General features: G+C 44.2%; 1 protein-coding gene, 1 long non-coding RNA gene and 1 other non-coding gene across 6 annotated transcripts in view; 2 read left to right on the top strand and 1 right to left on the bottom strand.

Moving 5' to 3' along the window:
• Positions 1-4,512: 4,512 nt before the first annotated feature.
• On the top strand, positions 4,513-4,585 carry Trnav-cac (transfer RNA valine (anticodon CAC)). Its single transcript has one exon. It is a non-coding gene; the product is annotated as a tRNA-Val (tRNA).
• Positions 4,586-16,692: 12,107 nt separating this feature from the next.
• On the bottom strand, positions 16,693-20,495 carry LOC144375231 (uncharacterized). The gene is made up of 2 exons (XR_013434797.1): positions 20,281-20,495; positions 16,693-19,273 (listed from the first exon to the last, which is right to left on the bottom strand). It is a non-coding gene; the product is annotated as an uncharacterized LOC144375231 (long non-coding RNA).
• Positions 19,345-21,960, top strand: part of Naa25 (N-alpha-acetyltransferase 25, NatB auxiliary subunit) — a 75,896-nt gene continuing 73,280 nt past the window's right edge. For 3 of the 4 annotated variants that reach the window (XM_013360461.4, XM_021729327.3, XM_013360462.4), the window contains exon 1: positions 19,345-19,503. In XM_013360461.4, coding sequence (XP_013215915.1) covers positions 19,446-19,503 — 58 coding nt within the window. In that variant the 5' untranslated portion in view covers positions 19,345-19,445. Of the gene's footprint in view, positions 19,504-19,735; positions 19,860-21,960 lie in introns of those variants that run through there. The other variant, XM_040289447.2, reaches the window with a different exon arrangement.

Raw genomic sequence — 21,960 nt, forward strand, 5'->3', positions numbered from 1 at the left:
AAAGTTCGCTCCATTCACAAGGATTGGAGGTGACGGTTCGCGCGCCATTCGGTGTGTCATGGACCTGAGCTCCAGGAAGAGAAGCACTCCGGGCACCATCTTTACCAACACCTTTCCCCTCAAACCAGGAGAATGGGCCTACTTTTCTTCCCCAGGGGAAAGATCCCCCCTAGCCCCAAAATGGGAAGGGCCATTACAGGTAGTCCTGTGTTACACCCAATGCTGCAAAACTCCAACAGGAAGGAACGAAACTAACCCCCTGGGTTCATATTTCTAGGTAAAAACTGGCCGCACGCCCTCCAGAGGACAATCCCACCACAGCTCCCAACCTTGCAGGACCCCCACAATCGTCCAGATTTACCTTTCCTCCTCACGGATTTCCAGCTACTTGCCAACGAGCTAGACAACACTCACGTCCAGTCATCCCAAGAAACCTCCAACAGGTGCTGAAAGATGAAGATACCAAATGACAACTCCACCGAAGGCCCATCTCTACCCCACCATGCCAAAGAAATAAGCCCTTGGTTTTCAGCTTTATATGTTCTAACCTGCCTTCTCCTGGGCATAGGCCTTTCCCTAGCAGCCCTACAGACTGGATGACATGCCAGAAATTAATGCTGTTTCTTTTCATAGTTGCAGGGCATGTTCATGGACTTCTCCCCAGAGGAAATCCATGCCTTCAGCGCATGGATATGGGCCTCCTGGCCCTCCTTCTCCAACCAACCAACCTCCCTCCCTCCCTCTGAACGATGCCCCTACTCAGCAGGAAGTAGCCAGATAGAGTATCGACACCCCCAAACCAAAACAAGAAAGGGAGGAATATGGTAAAGATGGGGCCGGGTGCTCCTATTCCAGGAGTTCAGGTCCATGACGCACTGAATGGTACGTGAACCATCACCTCCCATCCCTGTGAGTGGCGCGAACTTTAATGGCACACCTTCAATCCCTGAAGTGTGCGAACTCTTGGCCAATAAAGAAGTACAGCCCACTCGCCTTGCTCCTCCTCACCCCACGTTGAGCCCATAAATATCAAACACCCTATTCGCGTTGTCCCTCTCTCTCCCCCATCTCTCCTCTCTCTCTCTCTCTCTCTCTCTCTCTCTCTCTCTCTCTCTCTCTCTCTCTCTCTCTCTCTCTCTCTCTCTCTCTCTCTCCTCTCCTCTCTCTCTCCTCTCCTTCCCCTCTCTCCCCTCTCTCTCTCCCCCCTTCTCTTCTGCGACTGTCTGCTACAGTCTCACTAATAAAATCTCAGACAGGTAAAGGGTTGTTTCGGCTTGTTGAGTTTATGGAGCTTTTTCTGCCATTCCTACACTAAGTCTCTGTGCCACCACACCCAGTAAAAAGAGACTTCTTCTTTTTTTTTTTTTTTTTTTGGAGGGGAGGTAACCAGGGATTGAACACGGGGCCAGTCAACCACTGAGCCATATCCCCAGCCCTATTTTGTATTTTATTTAGGGACAGGGTCTCAATGAGTTGCTTAGCACCTTGCTTTTGCTGAAGCTGGCTTTGAACTTGTGATCCTCCTGCTTTAGCCTCCCTGAGATTACAGGTATGTGCCACCACACCCAGCTGGGAGAGACTTCTTAACATCACTTACACCTTAGTCTGATTTTCCAGGAAAACCCTTCAGTTTTCTCTCCCTACACTACCTAAGAAAGTACTTCCCAATTTTTCAGGGAAAGACCCTTCATGATAAATTAGTCTTTCTCAGAGGGTGGTTTGGCAGGATCAGCAGCATGGGTGGAGGAAGGGTAAAAGCTGGTTAAAAATGCAGATTTTTCACTCTTTCTGCAGAGGCCAGATAAAGACTGAGGGCCTCACTAACTTACTGAGACTGTCCTTAAAATTGTGATCTTCCTGTCTCAGCCAGATAAGTCACCGGGAATGCATGCCCTTTTTATTTTTTTTATTTTTTATTTTTTGTATTTTTAGACAGGATCTCACAAAAACTGTACTGCTTAGGGCCTTGTTTAATTGCTGAGGCTGGCCTCAAATTTTCCTTAGCTTCCTGAGTCACTAGGATTGTGTGTGTGCTCCATAGCTTTATTTATGCTTTATTCTAAAAAATAAAAATAAAATAAACCTAACCACACAGTAGAACTACCACCCCATGCTTACTTCATCTCAAATAAAAGGACCATCTTCTTGACATTCAACAGCCAACATACAGCTGACCAGGCTCTCTCTGAGAGGCTCAGAAAACAGACTCCAGCCAGTTCTGGATTCCTTTGTTAAGGCCCTCATCTTTGACTTGCTCTTCAGTGGAGCCTGTAAGACATTCCATGATTAGAAAGAAATGCATGTGGAAATTTAGTATGTGATAAAGACAGCATTGTGTACATTGTGGAAAAAAATTGGATTATTCAATAGGTAAGGTTTGTTGCAACTGGAAAAAAAATTAAAACTTGAGTTCTATTTCATTATTCATGTGGAAATCAATTCCAAATGGATCAGAATTTACATATTAAAAATGAAGCTATAAAATAGTCGGAGAATAAATACATTTTAAAATGATATTGGATTAGGGAAAGGCTAAAAAAAAAAAAACCTAAACTTTTTCCAGGCACAATGGCGCATGCCTGTAATCCCAGCAACTCTACAAAGGAGATCCTCTGCAGGATCCCAAATCTCAGGCCAAGCTGGGAAATTTAGTGAGACCCTTTCTCAAAATTTAAAAAATAAAAAGAATAACTGGGTTGGGTGACCCATTCCTGTAATCCAAGAACTCAAGAGTCTGAAGTAGGGGGATTGCAAATTCAAGGTCAGCCTCAGCAATTTAGAGAGACATTCAGCAACTGAGTGAAACTCCACCTGAACCACACCCCTAGCCCTATTTTGTATTTTATTTAGAGATAGGGTCTCACTGAGTTGCTTAGTGCCTCACCATTGCTGAGGCTGGCTTTGAACTTGTGATCCTTCTATCTCAGCCTCTCAGTCACTGGGATTACAGGCGTGCACCACTGTATCTGGTAAGACTAACTTTTAACATGCTGCTGGTGAGAGTGCCAATTGGTACAACTTTTGCAAAGTGCAGTTAAGAAATATTTATCCAAGTGATAGGTGGAAAAAAATTTACAAAGGCATGTGCATAGATTGAGAACATTTGTGAAAATTTTATTTGCTTTTGGCTGCCCTGGAGACTTGCCCTCCCCGCCCCCACCCCAGCCTTCCCCAGCAGCAGAATGCTGGCTGGTCCCATCCACACTGCCAAGACCCAGAAGTTTAAGAGGTAGGATGAAGGTAGGGTCACTGGGAAATGGGAAGGGGAGCTTTTGACCATCTTTCAAATAAAATTGTCTAAATTTATCTATTTAGGGGTACTGGAGATGGAATCCAGGAGTGCTTTACCACTGAGCTACATTTCCAGCCCTCTTTTAATTTTAATTTTGAGACAGAATCTCAGTCTCGCTAAATCACCCAGGCTTATCTTCAACTTGCAGTCCTCTTGCCTCAATTTCCCAATTATCTGGGATTACAGATGACCAGCCTAATATTTTAAGAAGGTGAATTTTACGGTATATAAATTGTACCTCTATACTCTACTGTCATGTATATCTAAGAAGAAAAATTTAAAAAGTGACAAGAAAATAAAAAAATTGTACTCCAATAAATTTGAGTGTAAAAATTATAAAAATGTGCCAGACAAAACCTGAATTTGCTGTTTTATTCAGCAATGATAATGCAACATCCTTTACCCAAAAACTACCTGGATAATGTGCCACCTGGTGGACACAATTGGATATGCTGGGGAGAGCCACTGCTGAACAGAAGAGATGGAGCTAGAAAGAGGGTTTGGTTCCCATTCTCTCCTTTTCTGCTGGAGAATATTTACACCTTGAACTATTGGCCAAACCAAGACCATATGAAGTTTATCAATACTCTTGGTTCCAGGTTCTGTGTACCTTTAATCTGTGTCTATTTTGTACTTTGTGTTGTAGGTATTATGGGAGATCCCCTTTTTCCTTATTAATACCCTTATTCCTCATACCAGTTCTGTGAGATAGGTCCATTTATTATTATAATTTTCCAAATAAAGAAGCTGAGGCACAAAGATGTCCAGTTACTTGTTTAGGATCACACAGTTGATAAATGTCAGACCCTGGATTCAGAGCCAAATCTGTTTGATTTCAGAGCCAGAGTTGCTATTTATTCTACTGCCAAAAGTGCAGGAAACCAACCAGAAAAACTGTGAAATGTGTCTCAGTTTTGTTTATTCTGTAAGGATTAGGATTAGATAGTAGAACACATCCATCAAGACAGAAGAGGAAAACAAAGATAACAGAAAAGACACAAGAACCACCACGTCCAAATCACAAGGTCCACCTTTCTGGGTTCCTTGCTGGTCAGGCACAAGGCACCCACATATCTCACTGTCCTCTAGGAAGAGAGTTTCTCACAAGAATAAACCTGCTACCAAATGAAGGGTGTGTTCCCTTGTGTCTAAATTGAGCAAATGGAAGCCACCACTTAATTTTCCCTAATGTCATCCTAAGATTTTCAAGTTCTGGGGCTGGGGATGTAGCTCAGTTGGCAGAGTGCTTGCCTCACATGCACCAGGCCCTGGGTTCAATCCCCAGCACCACCAAAAATATATATATATATATTTTCAAGTTCCGAATTCTATAGCAAGGATGGGCTTTGGCTTCCTGTTCATCTCATTTGTTTCTTGAAATGACTCAGGCCTGCTAAAGAGTGTGGAAGCTGTCTCCCAGGGAGCAGGTAACAACTGGCCCACAGCTGGGCCATTGCTTTACTCTTAGCCCTGAGGACAAGGGATAGGCATGGTGTTACTGGCAGCCTACGCAGGGGCACTGTCTTGATCCCAGCTGGCTGAATTCAGAGTGCACTCACATAAGAAACAGACAAAAGATGGAGAAAGGAAGTTATTGCAGTTTGATCAAACTGGGGAGAAGCAATCTAATCCCCACCAGCCTCACCGTTGGCCAGCCTGTGTTGCAGGCCTAAGTGAACGATCTCCATTCCCATTTTCTTTGGCGCCTGTCAAGGTGGGGAGTCACAGCCTGGGGAAGCCTGAGGAAGCTCTTCCCAATTTCATATGGGAGGGCCCCAAATTCAGTCTGTTTCAATGGGGAGAGAGAAAGACCTATTCATCTTACTTGGATGCTTAACAGGCTCTCAGGATAAAAGGAAATCTATCCCACTGAAGCAGTGACCTGAGGTTCTAGAAGCTTCTATGAGGAGGTCCACAGCACCCCCTGGCCTTGCTAAGCTTGAAGATGGATGCCAAGCCTGTCAGGGTTCCTTTAAGGCCATGACACAAAGGTAACCTAAGAACATAATTTAGTAGGTATAGCCCCAGCCGGGAGCCTTCCCGGACCTCCCTTGACTGTGTTGTATTTTTCCATTCTGGGAAATTCTTGAAACTCAAGTGACTCACCCACCTCCTTCACCTGCACCAAAGGTGAACCCCAGATTTCTTCCCTCTTTCCCTCATCCAAGCCTAACTTCAGGCAGGTCATATCTGGTAATAACATCTCAGGGTGATCCTAGACTCAGACCACCTGAGGTTCCAGTCCTTCATTTTTGGGGGGACAGGGTACCAAGGGTTGAACTCAGGGACTCTCAGCCACTGAGCCCCATCCCCAGCCCTATTTTGTATTTTGTTTAGAGACAGGGTCTCACTGAGTCTCTTAGTGCTTCGCTTTGGCTGAGGCTGGCTTTGAAAACAGGATCCTCCTGCCTTTGAACACATGAGCTTCCTGAGCTGCTGGGATTACAGGTATGTGCCACCACACCTGGCCAGTCCTTCATTTTTGTTAGTTTTGGGTGCATAGAGTTGCCCCTGAGGTAGGATTGTCAGATTTAGCAAACGGAAATACAGGACACCCAGTTAAATTTGAATTTCAGGTAAACAATAATATATGAATATATAAAATAATATATATAAATATTGTGTTATATTTTGCCTGGCCACTTCATTCTGGGAGTTAAAGCCTTCCATTAACGCAGAGCAGGGGCTGGCAAAATTTTTCTGTAACTGACCAGATAGTAAATAATTTAGGCTGTAAACCGTATAGTATCTGTTGCAACTTCTAAGCTCTACTGTTGTAGCAGGAATGTAAGCCATATCCTGGTGCTGTGGCACTTGCCTGTAATTCCAGTGACTCAGGAGGTGGAGGCAGGAAGATGATCACAAGCTAGAGGCCAGCCTCAGCAACTCAGTGAGGCACTAAGTAACTTAGGGAGATCCTGGCCAGGCACAGTGGTGCATGCCTGAAATCTCAGTTACTCAGGAGGCTGAGGCAAGAATATGGCAAGCTCAAGTCCAGCCTGGACAATTTAGTAAGACCCTGTATCAAAAAATAAAAATAGAGCCTGGTGTGGTGGCACACACTGGTAATTTCAGTAGCTCGAGAGGATAAGGCAGGAGGATCATGAGTTCAAAGCCAGCCTCAGCAATTTAGGAAGGCCTTAAGCCACTCAATGAGACCCAGTTCTAAATAAGATATTAAAAAGGGTTGAGTGTGGCTCAGTGATTAAACATCCCTGGATTCAATCTCAGGTACCAAAAATTAAAAAACAAATCAATAAAAATAAAACTAGAAAGGGCTGGGGATATAGCCCAGGGGTAAAGTGACTCTGGGTTCAATCCTTCCAAATTCCACACCATGCCAACAAAACAAAACAAAACAAAACAAACAAACAAACAAAAACAGGAATGCAGCCATACATAATGCAGAAATGCATGGTCATGGCTACATTCTGAAAAACTTTATTGGAAGCTGAGGGTGTAGCTCAATGGTGGAATGCACAAGGTTAGGTCCTGGGTTTGATCCTTAACACCACAAATGAGAATTATTTATGAACACTGACATTTGACTTTTACATATTTTTTACATGTCATAAAACATCATTTTTATTTTTTTCATCCATTTAAAAATATAAACACCATCACTGGCTCACAAAAAAACAGGGAATAAACTAGATTTGGCCCAGGGGTCATAGTTTGCCCATCTCTGATCTAAATCAGAGAATGTGATTCTCAAACTGTCACCTGAATCACAGCTCACAAAGGGCTTGTAAAAACAGTGATTGATCAGTCCTAGTCCTAGAGTTTCTGATTCTGTCAGTCTGAGGCAGGGCCTAAGTTTTTCTGAGACAAGATCTTACATGTTGCCCAGGCTTGGGCTCAAGTGATCCTCCTGCCTCAGACTCCTGAGTCTACAAGTGAGCACTGCCATACCCATCCAGGTTACTTATTTATTGCTCAAGTAATTCTAGTTTTGGCTATTGGAAGCTCTTTCAGATTATTTAAGCTAGCTTAAATGTCTTTGGCATGTTCATGACGTCCCCCATGCTTTTGATTTTTAAAATTTTTATTTGTATTTATTCATTTATTTATTTGGGTACTAGGAATTGAACCCAGGGGCACCTAATCACTGAGCCACATCCCCAGCCTTTTTTATTTTTTATTTTGAGACAGGGCCTCTCTCACTAAGTTGCCAAGGCTGGCCTCGAACTTGCAAACCTCCTGCCTGTGCCTCCCAAGGATCCTCTGGGATCATAGGCATATGTCACTGCAGCCAGCACCATGTAATGTATACATCATATAATGTATAAATCAGGTTAAACATATCTTCTCAAACATTTATCATTTCTTTATGGTGAAAATTTTCAAAATTTATTCTTCTAGCTTAATGAAATAGCTGGTACATGATCATTATTTATATTCACCTATTGATAGTCACCCTACTATAAAATAGTATTACCAAACCAAGTCTGTTTACTTGCTGCTTGAAAAGAGGTGAGTTGGGGCTGGGGTAGTGGCTCAGTGGAAGAGCACTTGCCTAGCACTTGTGAGGAACTGGCTTTGATCCTCAGCACCACATAAAAATAAATAAAATTACTGTGTTCATCTGCAATTTAAAAAAAAAAAAGCATTTAAAAAAGAAAAGAGGGCTGGGATTGTGGCTCAGGGGTAGAGCACCCGCCTAGCATATGCGAGGCCCTGGGTTTGATCCTCAGCACCACATAAAAATAAATAAATAAAATATTTATTAAAAAAATTAAATATATATATATATATATATATTTAAAGAAAAAAGAAAAGAGGTGAATTGAAGGCAAGTTTTTGGAATGAGGGGAAAAAATATTTGGAATGCCATGAAAACAAGAAGATGGTAAGCTAGTGCCCTGGGAAATGTTTCAAGCTCCTCAGGTAAGGGGGAAAGAAGCAGGGCTTATGTTAGGAAAGGACTCAACCAGAGACTTCTAAGTGCCTCTCCAGTAGTGTGGAATAGGATGTTGTGAATCCTGATGGTTGGTACACACACAATCACAGGTTGTGATGCCCCCATTAAATTTCAAAAATATGTTAGTTACCCTTATTTTAGTGTCTTTAGCCTTAAAGGAGGTGGAGAGAGATTATGTAATTTTAGATCAATCTTGTATTTCCAGCCCCAAATAAACATTCCTTAAATGTTAAATTTCTACATCTACCTGCAGAACTGAGCAGAAATCTTATTGTGGGAGACCAACCTCACATGTGACTAAGTTAACTCCCCTGCTGGGCCATGTGGCATCAGGCACCCATGCTGCTAGACTGTCCGCTCTTCTAGGGTTTGAGTGACTTGTGTCTTCCTCCCTAGGCTTGTCTTCCTATAGCCCCATGGGTGAAGCTACGCTCACATGTCCCTTTGTAATATAACCCCTTGCCCTGTTTAGGATAGAATGTTCCATGGAAGTGCCTTGTGTGTGTCCCCTTCTTACTGTGCCCTTGGGTGTGGCCTACCCAGATGTCAGTCAACATGCTGACAGTGGACATCATGAAGATAGACTCAACACCCTGAAATCTGACTCCTTGCCTCATTTGAATGGCTTCTCCTCAATAAAAGGGGTCAGCGTGTGTGTGTGTGTGTGTGTGTGTGTGTGTGTGTGTGTGTGTGTGTGCGCGCGCGCGCTCACCCTCTCTCTCTCTCTCTCTCTCTCTCTCTCTCTCTCTCTCTCTCCTCTCTCTTCCTGTGGTCCCTTAAGGTCAGAGGAGCCATCACAGCGACCCCAAAGAAAAAGGTATTTGTGTCTCTTGTGTGGTTATTTTGCCCAGCCCAGTTAGCCCAGTTTCCTGACCCCTGAGCCTTTTAGTCATGAACAGAAACCGCCATCTGTTCCAAAGATTAAGGTAGCAAAGGAGACCAATACAATGTGAGAGCTGAGAGGACAAGTGTTTTCCTCCTGTTTTAGCCACCTATTGGACATTTTTTCAGGCCTAAGTGAACTGTCAGTACTTGCAGCAAAAGTGACTTTCAAGTTCCTCAAAAGTAACTACGGCCAGGCACGGTGGTGCATGCCTATAATCCCAGCAGCTTGGGAGGTGGAGGCAGGAGGATCACAAGTTCAAAGCCAGTCTCAGCAAAAGCAAGGTGCTAAGCAATTCAGTGAGACCCTGTCTCTAAATAAAATACAAAATAGGGTTGGGAGTATGGCTCAGAGGCTGAGTGCCCCTGAGTTCAATCCCTGGTACCCTCCCCCCCAAAAAAAACCAAAAAAGTAACTTAGGCAATGTCATTAAGCAAAAGTGTCATCTACAGCAAAACTAGTTGGGTCTAATGTTCAGCCCCAGGGCTGCAAAAACTCCATCCAGTGTGCTGTTTATTCACCCCAAAGAAAGAACTTGGAGGACTAAAGCCGGAGGGTTGGACGTGTTATTACACAGTCCAGGGTGGTGGCAGGTTGAGAAGCAGAGGTGATCTGCATCTGTGCCTCCAAGCCCAGGGAATATATGGGGCAGGTTGCATGCCCACTGTGCCAGTGGCTCTTCAGCTGTTTTATTAGTCGCTTTTATTTTACAAACAAGGTCACTCTGATTTGATTCTCCTCTAAAGGTTAGAGATAAAATAAAAGAAGTGGCCAGTTTCGCCTCTTCGTTTCATCATTATCATTTTTTTTTGTTGTTGTTGTTGTTCTGGGGATTGAACCCAGGGGCACTTAACCACTGAGCCACATCCCCAGCCCTTTTTCTTATTTTTTTGTTTTGAGATAGTCTCTCACACTAAGTTACTGAGGGTCTTGGTAAATTGCTGACACCAACCTTGAACTTGCAATCCCTCCGCCTCAGCCTCCCGAACTGCTGGGATTACAGGCATGCACTACCATACCCAGCTCATTATCAATTTTTTTTAAGAGTCCTTCTTATCCCACTGCAAGCTTTCCTAGGTTCTGATTAGTGTGTGACCTAACACTCTACCCTTTTAGTGCCTTAAATCCCCATAAGCCCCTCACAATCTCACACCATCCCAAGTCTCCACCAAGGCCCTCAGGACAGGTCTCTGGAGGCACATGGCATGTGTAATCCACAACAGTAGTACAGAGATCAAGAACCTATCAGCAGGCATGCCAGGGCTAGTAAGATAACATAGAACGAATGGCACCATGTCCAGGGAAAAGGATCAATAGAAAGGGCATCATTAACATTCATTTGTTTAGACATGTGGGTTAAATCATGGGTAATATTGTGTTCATTATCAGATATATAAGCACAGTATTCTGTCCCCAAGCATGCACGTACCCTGCTTTGCACAGTCATAAACATATTAAATGCCATCCTAATTTGTGTAGTTTCTTATCTGTGTAGTTTCCTCCATTAACAAGGTTGTGGCATGTTTTGGCTAAGGAAGAGCTTGAGCCGTGCGGGGGTGGGGGGGGTGGGGGGTGGGCTAAACAGAGACCTGAGTTTCCACATCATCATTGCAGCTTGTGGAAAAAGCGGAGCTAATGGATGGAACCACAGGTGACCTGGCACCGTCATGCTTTCCCAGTTACTAGGTATATGTGGCAGAAGAGGCAGAACTTGGGCTGGGATCTAAGGCCATCCCCAAGTACATCATCCTGTCCTTGATATATCAGGCAGGGAAGGCCGTCCACAGGGTCCACACATCCACAGTGCACCCCACAGCAGCGGGGGAAACCCATGAGTGAGGTGGTGAGAGACTGAGGAGATCTGTGGCGGTGATGGTGTTCTCACCCAGAGGGTCAGACAGAAAGCCCACTTCCTTGTTATCACGACCATGCTGGTGACACGAAAGGAAGCCATCTCAGGCACTCCAGAGGCATGTGATGCCTTTCTAATCAAAGCAAAAACCTTTTGTTTAGTGTAAGCCTCTGAGGGCCATTTTGGTGGGTGACTGTGTTCAGTCCAGCTTTGTGTCAGCAAGTCCCTTCCACCTCTTTTGCAGGTTGGGGAAGTTTTTGTGCTTCAGTCAGAGGGTGCTCTGAGAAGATCCAACAGTTGGTCTGGTTGGCATGATGTGCAACTTATGTTCCAGTCCAGAATAGGTTACTTGTCGCTGACCTGTGGAGAATATGACAAATATTTAATAGGCACTAAAAATGGTGAAACAGCTCCGGGAGGCAGCATCCAGGCTTCTGTACCATCTTGTGTTGGTAAAGGAGCCTGCAGAGTAGCTTCTCCTGGGTAAGTGTTCCATCCTAACATCTGTTTGTACTTCAAGGGTATAGAAGGAATAAGACACCTCTGGAATATATAATTATCTTGAGCTAATGCAAACTGTTCCCTGTCATCCCCTGTACTTATGAGGGCCATGTTCCCAACACAGAGGCTTTGCTTGTCAGCTTAGGTATTCTCCCGCTCTGCAAGGAGTCAGTAGGGAAAAACACTGGGGGCTAACTTGTACAGTTCATGGCTATCTAATACTTCTTTTTTCCTATATAATGTCTTGAGGACCCTACAACAGTAAGTTATTCCTTGTTCCCCACACTAGTTTAAGAAAATCAGTGGAGGAATTCTTTATCTGTGACCTCCACTGTGGTGGTCCTGGGTGAGATAACATAGAAATGGCTGCAGACTGCTGAGGTCTGGGTTTCTTATTTAGTGTCCTGAGAGCCTCAGGTAGGCAGGCAGCCCAACCCTGCAGAGAGCTGCCCTGAGTCCTGAGGCTTGGGCGAGCAGGGCATTTATTCCAGCTCCTGTTGGATTGTATGGCAGCTGCAAAATTCATGGGATGTCCTGGTCTTGGACCCACTTTGATGTGTCATGGCCTGTGAAATGGTTTCCTTGGTCACTCTCAATCACCTGTGATGAGCCATACATGGCACTCGGCTGATCAGTTCCTTAATAGTTGCCTTTTGGTGGAATCTTTTGCTGGGGAAGGCTTGCATCAAGCCATAACAGTGTCCACACAATGCATATTTGGCCCCTTCTGAAAATGGGAGAGGGGCAATGTAGTGTGTCTATCATTGCTGAAGAGGGATGCCACCTCTTTTTTTGGAGGGACAGTATCAGGGATTGAACTCAGGGCACTCGACTACTGAGCCACATCCTCAGCCCTATTTTATTTAGAGACCAGCTCTCTAAAAGAGTCGCTTAGTGCCACGCTTTTGCTGAGGCTGGCTTTGAACTCACGATCCTCCTGCCTCAGCCTCCTGAGCCGCTGGGATTATAGACACAGGCCACCAAGCCCAGCAGATGCCACTTCTTGATATGACCTTGGTGGCATCCGGTCACTGTAGGTAGCGCTGAGAGCAGGCAAAACAGTCTGGCATGTAACAGCAACATCAGCAATATTTATGGGCAGTCCCCAGCCTGTCACAGCTGCCCACAGTCTTTCATCCTGCATATTTTAACCTGTAATGTAGCCAAGTAGCAATTTCGTCTGTTGGGGCCTCCTCCAGTCAACTTATCTCCACCAATAATACCTCACCCAGTGCTCCTCTGGTGATGGGCTCCAGGGCAAGAAGAGTAGTATGAATGGCACACAGCATATCTTTCTAACATGCTATAACATTTTTTATGCCCCCTTCTATAAGGGGGCACTAAAACTGAGCCACATCTAGTGGGGGTCTTATGTCCCTTAATTCGCTGCCACAACCTCATCCAAAGCTGTCTGGAGTGACATGGGTGGTAAGTTCAGCAGGTTTCAATGTGCCTAGCGTCCCGAGGGCTCATGTCTGTTGTACTGTTTATGTGGCCTGATGAAAAGCCTCCGTATGCCAGACAGTCTAGTCCCTTACTGTACCCCTTCTTCCAAACGATAAAGGGGTTGTAATAAGTGAGTCAAATGAGGGGGGAAAGCACTCCCACACCTAGTAGCTCCACAAATTATTGCATTTGCTTTAGTATGTAGGGAAGTGGAAACACCTGAAACCTCGACTAACAGCCTGAGGTACAACCTTTGTCTTACCGGATCAATACCCAAGAATTTCACCCATGAGTGAGGCATGGTGGCACACGCTTGTAATCCCAGTGACTAGGGAGCCAGATGCAAAAGAATGGCAAGTTCAAGGCCAGTCCCAGCAACTTAATGAGGCCCTGTCTCAAAAAAAAAAAAAAAAAAAAAGAAAAATTAAAAGGTTGGGGATGAAGGTCAGTGGTACAGCATCCCTGAGTTCAAACCCTGGGACCAAAAAAAAAAAAAAACAAAAAAACAAAAAACAAAAAACAATTCCATCCATAAGTCTGGGCCCCCACACTTCATCAGGGTTCACAGTTCATCCTTTCCTTTGCAAGTGAGTCAAAAGCATGGGGGTAGCCTTGGTGAGCACTGAAAGAGAATCAGATATGATCATTATATAAACATTTTACCAGCAGAGGGGACCAGGTTTGCTACCATACCACAATACAAAGTAGGGTAATTGGAGATGTCCTTGAGGCAACACCAACAAACCTCCAGTGTTGGTCTTCCCATATGAAGGATAGGTCTTGACTCCAAGGCCATATCTATGATAAAGAAGACATTAGTAAGCCAGGTGCAGTGGTGCATTCCTGTAATCCCAGTGACTCAGGAGGCTGATGCAGGAGGATCATGAATTCAAAGCCAGCCTCAGCAATTTAGTGGGGCCCTAAGCAGTAATTTAGCAAGACCCTGTTTCAAAACATAAAAAGGGCTAGGGATGTGGCTCAGTGGTTAAGTAGCCCTGGTACCAAAAAAAAAAAAAAAAAAAAAAAAAAGAAAAGAAAAAGAAAGAAAAAAAAAAAAGAAAAGAAAACAAGCCATATGTTCCCAGTTGAATACTTAGCTCTTCTAGAATAGTGGCTATGTTGAAAACTGCTCTGCATAGACTGGCGAGATCACCTTATTTAATTCTCTGTAATCCACTCCCATGCATCAAGTTCCATTCTGCTTTCTAACCAGTCACATGGGGGAGTTAAAAGAGCTGTGGATTGGGCAAATTATGTTTACTTTAGCCAATTCACGTATGGTCTCCATTATCTCTTGATGGCCACTGGGAAGCCCATATTGTTTGGTAGCAACAATCAGTAGGGTGCAGGCAAAACAATAGGGGTGTATTCAGCATGCCCCCATAATACTGGCTTTACAGCTGACACGTTTAATCCCTAACAATGCAAATGGAACTCCCTTGAGGTAATTTTTAGGTATTTACCCCACAAGATATCAATATTTACAATGTATTGGCAACAGTCATCCAAGCTGCATTCAACATTATGGCTTGGACTCCCACTGTTTTTCCCCAAATCCGTTGATAACAGCTCACCTCCCTGAGAATTTGTCAGGATTACCCTATACCAATGGACACCCAGCTTTCTTGTCCACTAATGCTGTTAGCTCTGAATATTGTTTGAAGACCAATCATTGCCAATTCTATATATGGCCCCTGGTCTAGAGACAGGGCTCTATCAGTGAATCTTGACCTTCCACCTAGTCAGCTCACAACCAAAGGCTCAAAGACAACTCACGGTGAGCTGTGAGCTCTGTTTTTATTACATCTCTTAACAGGAGAAGCTTGTCTTTCTCTTTTTTGGAGTAGGAGTCCATTTTACCTTTAGGACTCTCTCCTTTTTCTTTTCCTTATTGAGAGGTAATGACTAAAATCTTTTGTCCTTTGGTAATCGTTCCATAACTGTACCAGGTTGGCATTAGGTTGTTCACCTGTTTTCTTTTTACCCACTCCTGCTGCTATTAAGTTCAACCACACCTATTTATGGGAATATCAAAGTGGTCCTTCTGGGTTTGGCTGAGTTTTACAGACTCCCCCCCCTTTTTTTTTCCTGCAATCTGTCTCCCACTAGGTCTGCTATCAGTTGCACTGCTTGCTGGAGGCACTGACCTACTAATGGGGATAATAGTGACAGGGCAGCATGTTATACATGGCATCCCTCATTCCATCAGTGAAAGTCATACTGTCTAGTCCTGGGAAAGGTTGCACATAAATACAGTGTTTCATCCCCAGCTCCTGCAAATAGCTCTGTAGTTCTTCCACAGAGCCCCAGGGGCCTCTGGGTGTAGGAGTATCTCCTGAATATGGCCATATATTGCAGGTGACAAGAAGCAGTCATGTTAGTAATGGCCCCACACTTTCAAAAGTGGCATTGACCTGAAGAAATTTTAGAGAATTCTAAACCATTCAATGTTATCCCATCTGCTCCAGTGTCCTACAAGTAGAGCAGCCATGAAGCTGAGGATCAAACCCAGTGCCTAACACATGCTAGGCAAGTGCTCCACCGTTGAGCAACAGCCATAGGCCAGGCACACTTTCATCTTCTGCCTGAACTTGGATCCCAATTCCACCAGCTCCATGGTGAGAATCTGGTCTAAGGATGATATGTAAGTATCTCTGGACTGACGAGCAAATCTGCATCTGCCCCTTAAGGTAGCTCCGGCCAGGTCTTTAATTTTTGGACCATTGCTTGTCTAGCTTCTATTACATCTTCACCCTTCATCTCACTTTCTGAGTCACTGGAACTAGTGAACTCCCTGAGTGGACCTCATATTTGCAGGTCCCAGTTTTCACTAGTCACCATCTTCCTGGGCTTATGATGTCCCCTTAATTTAGAACAATAGCATGTCATGAGCTGACCTGCAGATGCTTCCCTGCAAGTTTTTTTTTTTTTTTTGATACCAGAGATTGAACCTAGGGGTGTTTAATTGCTGAGCCACATCCACAGTGTCCCCCCACTTTTTTTTAATTGAGAGAGGGTATTGGGAAGTTGCTTAGGGCCTCTCTAAGTTGCTGAGGCTAGGCCTTGAATTTGCCATCCTCCTGCCTCAGCCTCCCATGTTTCTGGATTACAGCTGTGCACCACCACAACCAGTGCTTCTCAGCAAGTTTTAAGTGCTATGATAGCACATTCTTTTTTTTTTTTTTTTAAAGAGTGAGAGAAAATGAGAGAGAGGGAGAGATAGAGAGAATTTTAACATTTATTTTTTAGTATTTGGCGGACACAACATCTTTGTATGTGGTGCTGAGGATCGAACCCGGGCCACACGCATGCCAGGCAAGCGCGCTACCGCTTGAGCCACATCCCCAGCCCGATAGCACATTCTTGTCACCCTGTGCTAAATGGGTCTCTTTCTGGTTTTAATTCTTCTGTACTCTATGGAGTTGAGCCTGAGTAGCTACTTCCTGGTCTGTGGCCAACTCTAATGGACACAGCAGGGGCCATGCCACTTATATCACAACATAACTTTCTTTCCTTTCACTCTCCTATTAGTACTTTGGATGTTATTTCTTTTCACTGACATTTTCAGTGTGCCCCTGTGCTCATGTGGTGGTCCCCATCCCTCCAGTAGCGATGCCACTTCCAACCACATCAAGGCTTGTGGCCAGTTCAGGATTTCCCCCATAGACCCCATGTCCTTTCCTAACTCTGGAATCAACTCAACATGTCCCCCTTTTTAGACTCTGCCAATTGTTTAGCCCCAAGGCAGTGAATCCCCCAGCTTACTATTTACTGATCCCAAAGAAAGACTCAACAGAGAGGGTTTGCACATTTTATTACTTACATACTCCTTGGTGATGGCAGGCCAGGATACAATGGAGGCTCTATGAGCAGGGCTGGTGAAGGGGAATATACAGGATATGTTGCATGCCCATTGTGTAGGTGAATTTTTCAGCTGTTTTATGAGTGCAGGCTTTTATTTTATCATCATTATTTTGGGGGGTACCAGGGATTGAACCCAGGGATGCTTAACCGCTAAGCCACATCTCAGGCCTTTTTATATTTTATTTAGAGTCAGGGTCTCAATAAGTTGCTTAGGGCCTCGCTAAATTGCTAAGGCTGGCTTTGAACTCATAATCCTCCTGCCTCAGACCCCTGAGCTGCTAGGATTACAGGCATGAGCACTGCACCCTGTGCATACTTTTATTTTACAACAAAGGTCACTCTGCTTTGATTCTCACCTAAAGTTTGGAGGTAAGTAAAGTGGACACTCCCCTCTCAATTTCCTTCATCATCACATTTTTTAATAGAGTCTTTCCTATCCCACTGCAAGCTTTCCTAGGCAGTGATTAGGATTATCAACAGACTAATAATATTTTGTTCAGCAGTGTGACTTCTAAAAGTAATGATTTTTAAAGTTTACTAAAAAGCTAATGAAGCACAACTCTAGAAAGCAGTATGGAGATTCCTCAGAAAACTTTGAATGGAAGCACCATTTGACCCAGTTATCCCACTCCTCCGCATATACCCAAAGGACTTGAAATCAGTATACTACAGTGACACAGCCAAATCAATGTTCATAATAGCTCAATTCACAATAGCTAAGCTATGGAGCCAACCTAGGTGCCCTTCAATAGATGAATGAATAAAGAAAATGTGGTTATATATACATAATGGAATATTACTCAGCCATAAAGAAGAATGAAATTATGGCATTTTAAATAGATGAAACTGGAGGCTATCGTGCTAAGTGAAATAAGCCAATCCCAAAAAACCAAAGGTCAAATATTCTCTCTGATATGCAAATGCTAACTCACAATGGTGGGGAGGGGAAGTTCACCAGATTGGACAGAGGGGGAATGGGGAAGGGAGGGAGGATGGGAATGGAAAAGACAGTAGAATGAATTGGTCATAACTTTCCAACTTTTCTCTCTTCATATATGAATACACAATAGTGTAACTCCATATCATGTACAACCACAAGAAAAGGAAGCTATACTCCATGTATGTGTGATATGTCAAAATACAGTCTACTGCCATGTATAACTAAAAAGAATAAATAAAATACTTGGGGAAAAAATAAAGCTACAGGATTTTTTAGGTTTTTTCTTTGATTACAATTGCACACCAGCATGCTTAAGTAACTCAATATCCGTTGATTCCATTGATCTATGTTTTGTTCCCCCTCAGTATATGTGCATTTAAGGTTTTATCTGTTTTTGGTTTGTGTTGTTCTGGGATAGAATCCAGGGTCTCATGATTGCTAAGCAAGAGCTCTATCTCTGAGCTCCAACCTCAGCCCCAATTATTTGTTTATATTGGGGATTGAATCTAGGGGCACTGAGCTACATTCCTAGTCATTTTTAATTTGTGATCCTCCTGCCTCAGCCTACCAAGTTGCTGGGATTACAGGTGTGCACCACTGTGCCGGACCAGCCCTAAAATTTTAATTGCAATTGAAAGCTAGCATTTCTGTTGGATTCTGAAGAATTTTGAATTAGATCACTTAATTAGTATTTCTCAAAAAAAAAATGATCTCTGGAGTAATTGAATTAGAATCTCTGGGGGATATAACTGTAGGAAACTCATGTTTCTGATGTCATCTAAAGCTGGAATATCATTTTGGGGGGCAGTTAAAGGGCCAGAAAAGAGAAGACATAACATCAGTAGAATGAATTGATCCTGGCTCATTAAGGCTGATAACTGTGCTGGGTCTATGATAAGGCAGGGAGGGGGTGGACTGTCGCAGAAAGACGTAGGTTTGATTCACAGTGAAGAGGACTGACGTGGTCCTCATGGAGCTTTGCACACCAACCAGGCTCCCTCTTCCACTTCCAGTTAACTCTTTGATGGCTATCTTTTTCTCAGCTGGGCTTTCCCTGTCCATGCACCAACAATCCTTGCTTCATTTTTTTCACAGCAGCACCTTATCATCCTCTAATATAGCATTTTACTTATTGTCTTCCCACTACAAATACAGTTCCATGAACACTGAAAGACCATGTCAAAAGATACTCAATAATCTATAAATTGTATAATAATAATTCTACCTTTATGACTATTAAATGAACTTAAAGAGCTTGCAACAGTGTCTAGGCAAATGCTAATTACTATTCATCTAGGATCCTTCCGGGGAGAGAGTTAGAGAGTTCTTGAAGAATTTTTGGTAGATTTTTACTGTTGATCAGTCGTCTTTCCCGCACTTTTCTCCTCTCCTCGTGGGTCGCTGTTGTCAAGGAATTCGCGGCTCCTCAACAATCAAAACCAAGTCTGATTCTTCAGAGGGTTAACAGGACAAACAGGAGCAGACCAGCCCTAACTTTGGGAGCTTTCTTCCCTTCCTCTCTTCACTCCCCAAAGCCAGCTCTTCTCGCCATATTATTCTACCAACGACAGCGCCTAGGAAAGAAACGGGTGTGTGGCGGGTAAACGCTTCTTTCTCCGCGCAGGCGCGTTCCGTCGCAGGACCTCGACTATCGCGATAGAGGAGCGAGATCGACGCGGGCCCTTTAACAGCCCCTTCCCGGCGGCCTGCCCCGCGCGTGCGCCCTGCGGTTCTGCGCTTGTCATCATGGCGACGCGGGGCCATGTGCAGGACCCTAACGACAGGCGCCTCCGGCCCATTTACGGTGAGTGCCTGGGGCCAGCCTGGGCGCCAAACCAGCAAGCCGAGGGCGCCCGAGGGTGGGGGGAAGACTCAGGAGGGGCGCGGAGGGACCGCGCGGGGTGGACGGGCGCGGGGGGCGGCCGCGCGGGCCACTAGGCCGCAGCCGCGGGCCTCGCGTAGTCGCCGGCCCAGCCTTCCTAAGCCCTACGATAGAAGCGGCGTGCTCCGGGTAGCGGCTGGTCAGCAGAGCCGGTCTGACAGGCAGGCCCGGTAGGAAGAAACCTGCGTAGAGAACAGAGTTGCTCTCCGGCTGCGTTATTACGGTCTCTCGGAGAGAGACCCGAAAGTCTCCTTGCAAGTGGAAACCGGCTCCAGCATGTAGGTGGTAGAGCCCCACCCCCCCACCGGGGATAATACCCCTCCAGTTTGTTTGTTTATTTAATTTAAGGGAATTGGACCTACGGGGTTGTTGGACTAGGTGGGTTTCAGTGCACGTGGACAAAAACTGAGGGCCAGAGAAGGGCAGGGACTGAGGCAAGGTCACCCAGATCCAGGCCCAGGCCCAATATCCCAGACTCCCAGTCCAGAGCTGTTTGGTAGAGAAACAGCTGCTCTGGGCACACGTGGGAGGCGGGGGAAGGGGGTCTTGGGGCCTAAAATAGCAGCGAAGAGACAGCAATGGTTGGTGTCAGAGGGGCCCGCCGGGCTGCTGGCGTGCTTTTCCTTTCTGTATCTGCCTATGGTTTTCTCTGTATCTTGCCTTCCGCGTTTTATGTGATTCCGACTTCACAACGCTTACCTCAACCCGCAGGCTCTAAGGTAGACGTCGATGTCCTCTTACTACCCTGATATTGGAAAATCAAAGAATTGAGAAACAGTATTTGAGATGTTCTCTCATTGGACAGTTGTTCCTTTTGCATTTCCTTTCCTCTTAGATGTTGTATGGTCCTGGTCTATCTCAGTTAATGGTGAGGAAGCTTCAAGGTCAGTGGTTTTTGCGAAAGTAGTCTTCCTGGTTATAGTGGGATTTTTTATCAAATAGAGGTTTCTCTGCATGGCTTAGGTCATTTAGGTTTTTGTTTTTTTTTTGGGGGGGCAGTTAACTATGTTTCTGGCACAATTGGTTCTGCTTTTATTGCATAATTTGTAAAATCACATCTCATCTGATTCTATCAACAACTACGCTGTGAGATGGGTAATTATTATAGCTAAAGTGTATACACCACTAATAATATCGGTCATTGTCCTTGATCTTTTATGTGGTATATCTCATTCTCTTTAAAAAAATTGTTTTTTAAAAAACAGATGAGAAAACTGAAGCTTTCTTGATGTTGTGTAATTTGATATAGTCTCTCAGCTAGTATTTCTTGGAACTAGGATTTGAACGCCAGAAATTCCCTCATTCTGAATTGAAGACAGATTTGCCTAAGGTCACACAGGTGGGGAAAGGCTGGGATGCTTCTCTGATTTACATTTCCCCATTACAGCATATTCACACATGCTCTTACTCTTGTATTTTAGAGGGCAGAGCTGATACATACAGGGTGGGGTCATGATTTGACTCATTACATCTTTGTGAAACAGCTGCCTGCCAGTGTGTGTGTGTGTGTGTGTGTGTATGTGTGTGTGTATGTGTGTGTGTATGTACCCATGGGACCTTTGCTATTGAGCCACATCTGCAGCCCTTTTGTTTTTAATTTTGAGACAGGGTCTTGTTAAGTTGCTTAGGGCCTTGCTTAGTTGCAGAGGCTGGCTTTGAAGTTGTGATCCTCTTGCTTCAGCCTCCTCAGCTGCTGGGAATACAGGCATGTGCCACTACACCTGACTCCCCCCCCCCCTTTTTTAAACTATAAAAACCTAATACTTGGTCTGGGGCTGTAGCTCAGTGGTAGACCTCTTGTCTAGCACATGTGAGGCACTGGATTCAATCCTCAGCACCACATAAAAGAGACTGAGGCAGGAGGATTCCAAAGTTTGTGTCCATCTACAATTAAAAAAAACAATATTTTTCACAATAATTGGATTTTTAAAATTGTTCTTGAGGACAAAGAGAAGGACTTTGATCCCTTATTTATTTGGAATTAATAGCGTTTTTGAACTGTCCCATAAAACAAAACAAACAGACAAAAAAAAAAAACCCACCAATTCATGTTGTTAAACACCAGGATATGCTAACCAGAAGTGACATGTCATATTCTCAAAACTGAAGTCAGAATTATATAGCTTTGTTATAGCTGAATGGAAAGAGGACTACAAGAGACTTTCTTTAGGAATTCTAAGGTGATTGATACAAATTGGCAGGTATAGGAAAAGAGAGAGTACAGCCTATCTTTTTTTTTAAATATATATTTTTAGTTGTCAGTAGACCTTTATTGTATTTATTTATATTCAGTGCTGAAAATCTAACCCAGAGTCTCACACATGCTAGGCAAGCACCACAACCCCAGTCCCTGTCCTTGTCTACAGTATTTTTACTTTT

This window comes from Ictidomys tridecemlineatus, chromosome 2 (assembly GCF_052094955.1).
Source record: "Ictidomys tridecemlineatus isolate mIctTri1 chromosome 2, mIctTri1.hap1, whole genome shotgun sequence".
NCBI lineage: Eukaryota > Metazoa > Chordata > Mammalia > Rodentia > Sciuridae > Ictidomys > Ictidomys tridecemlineatus.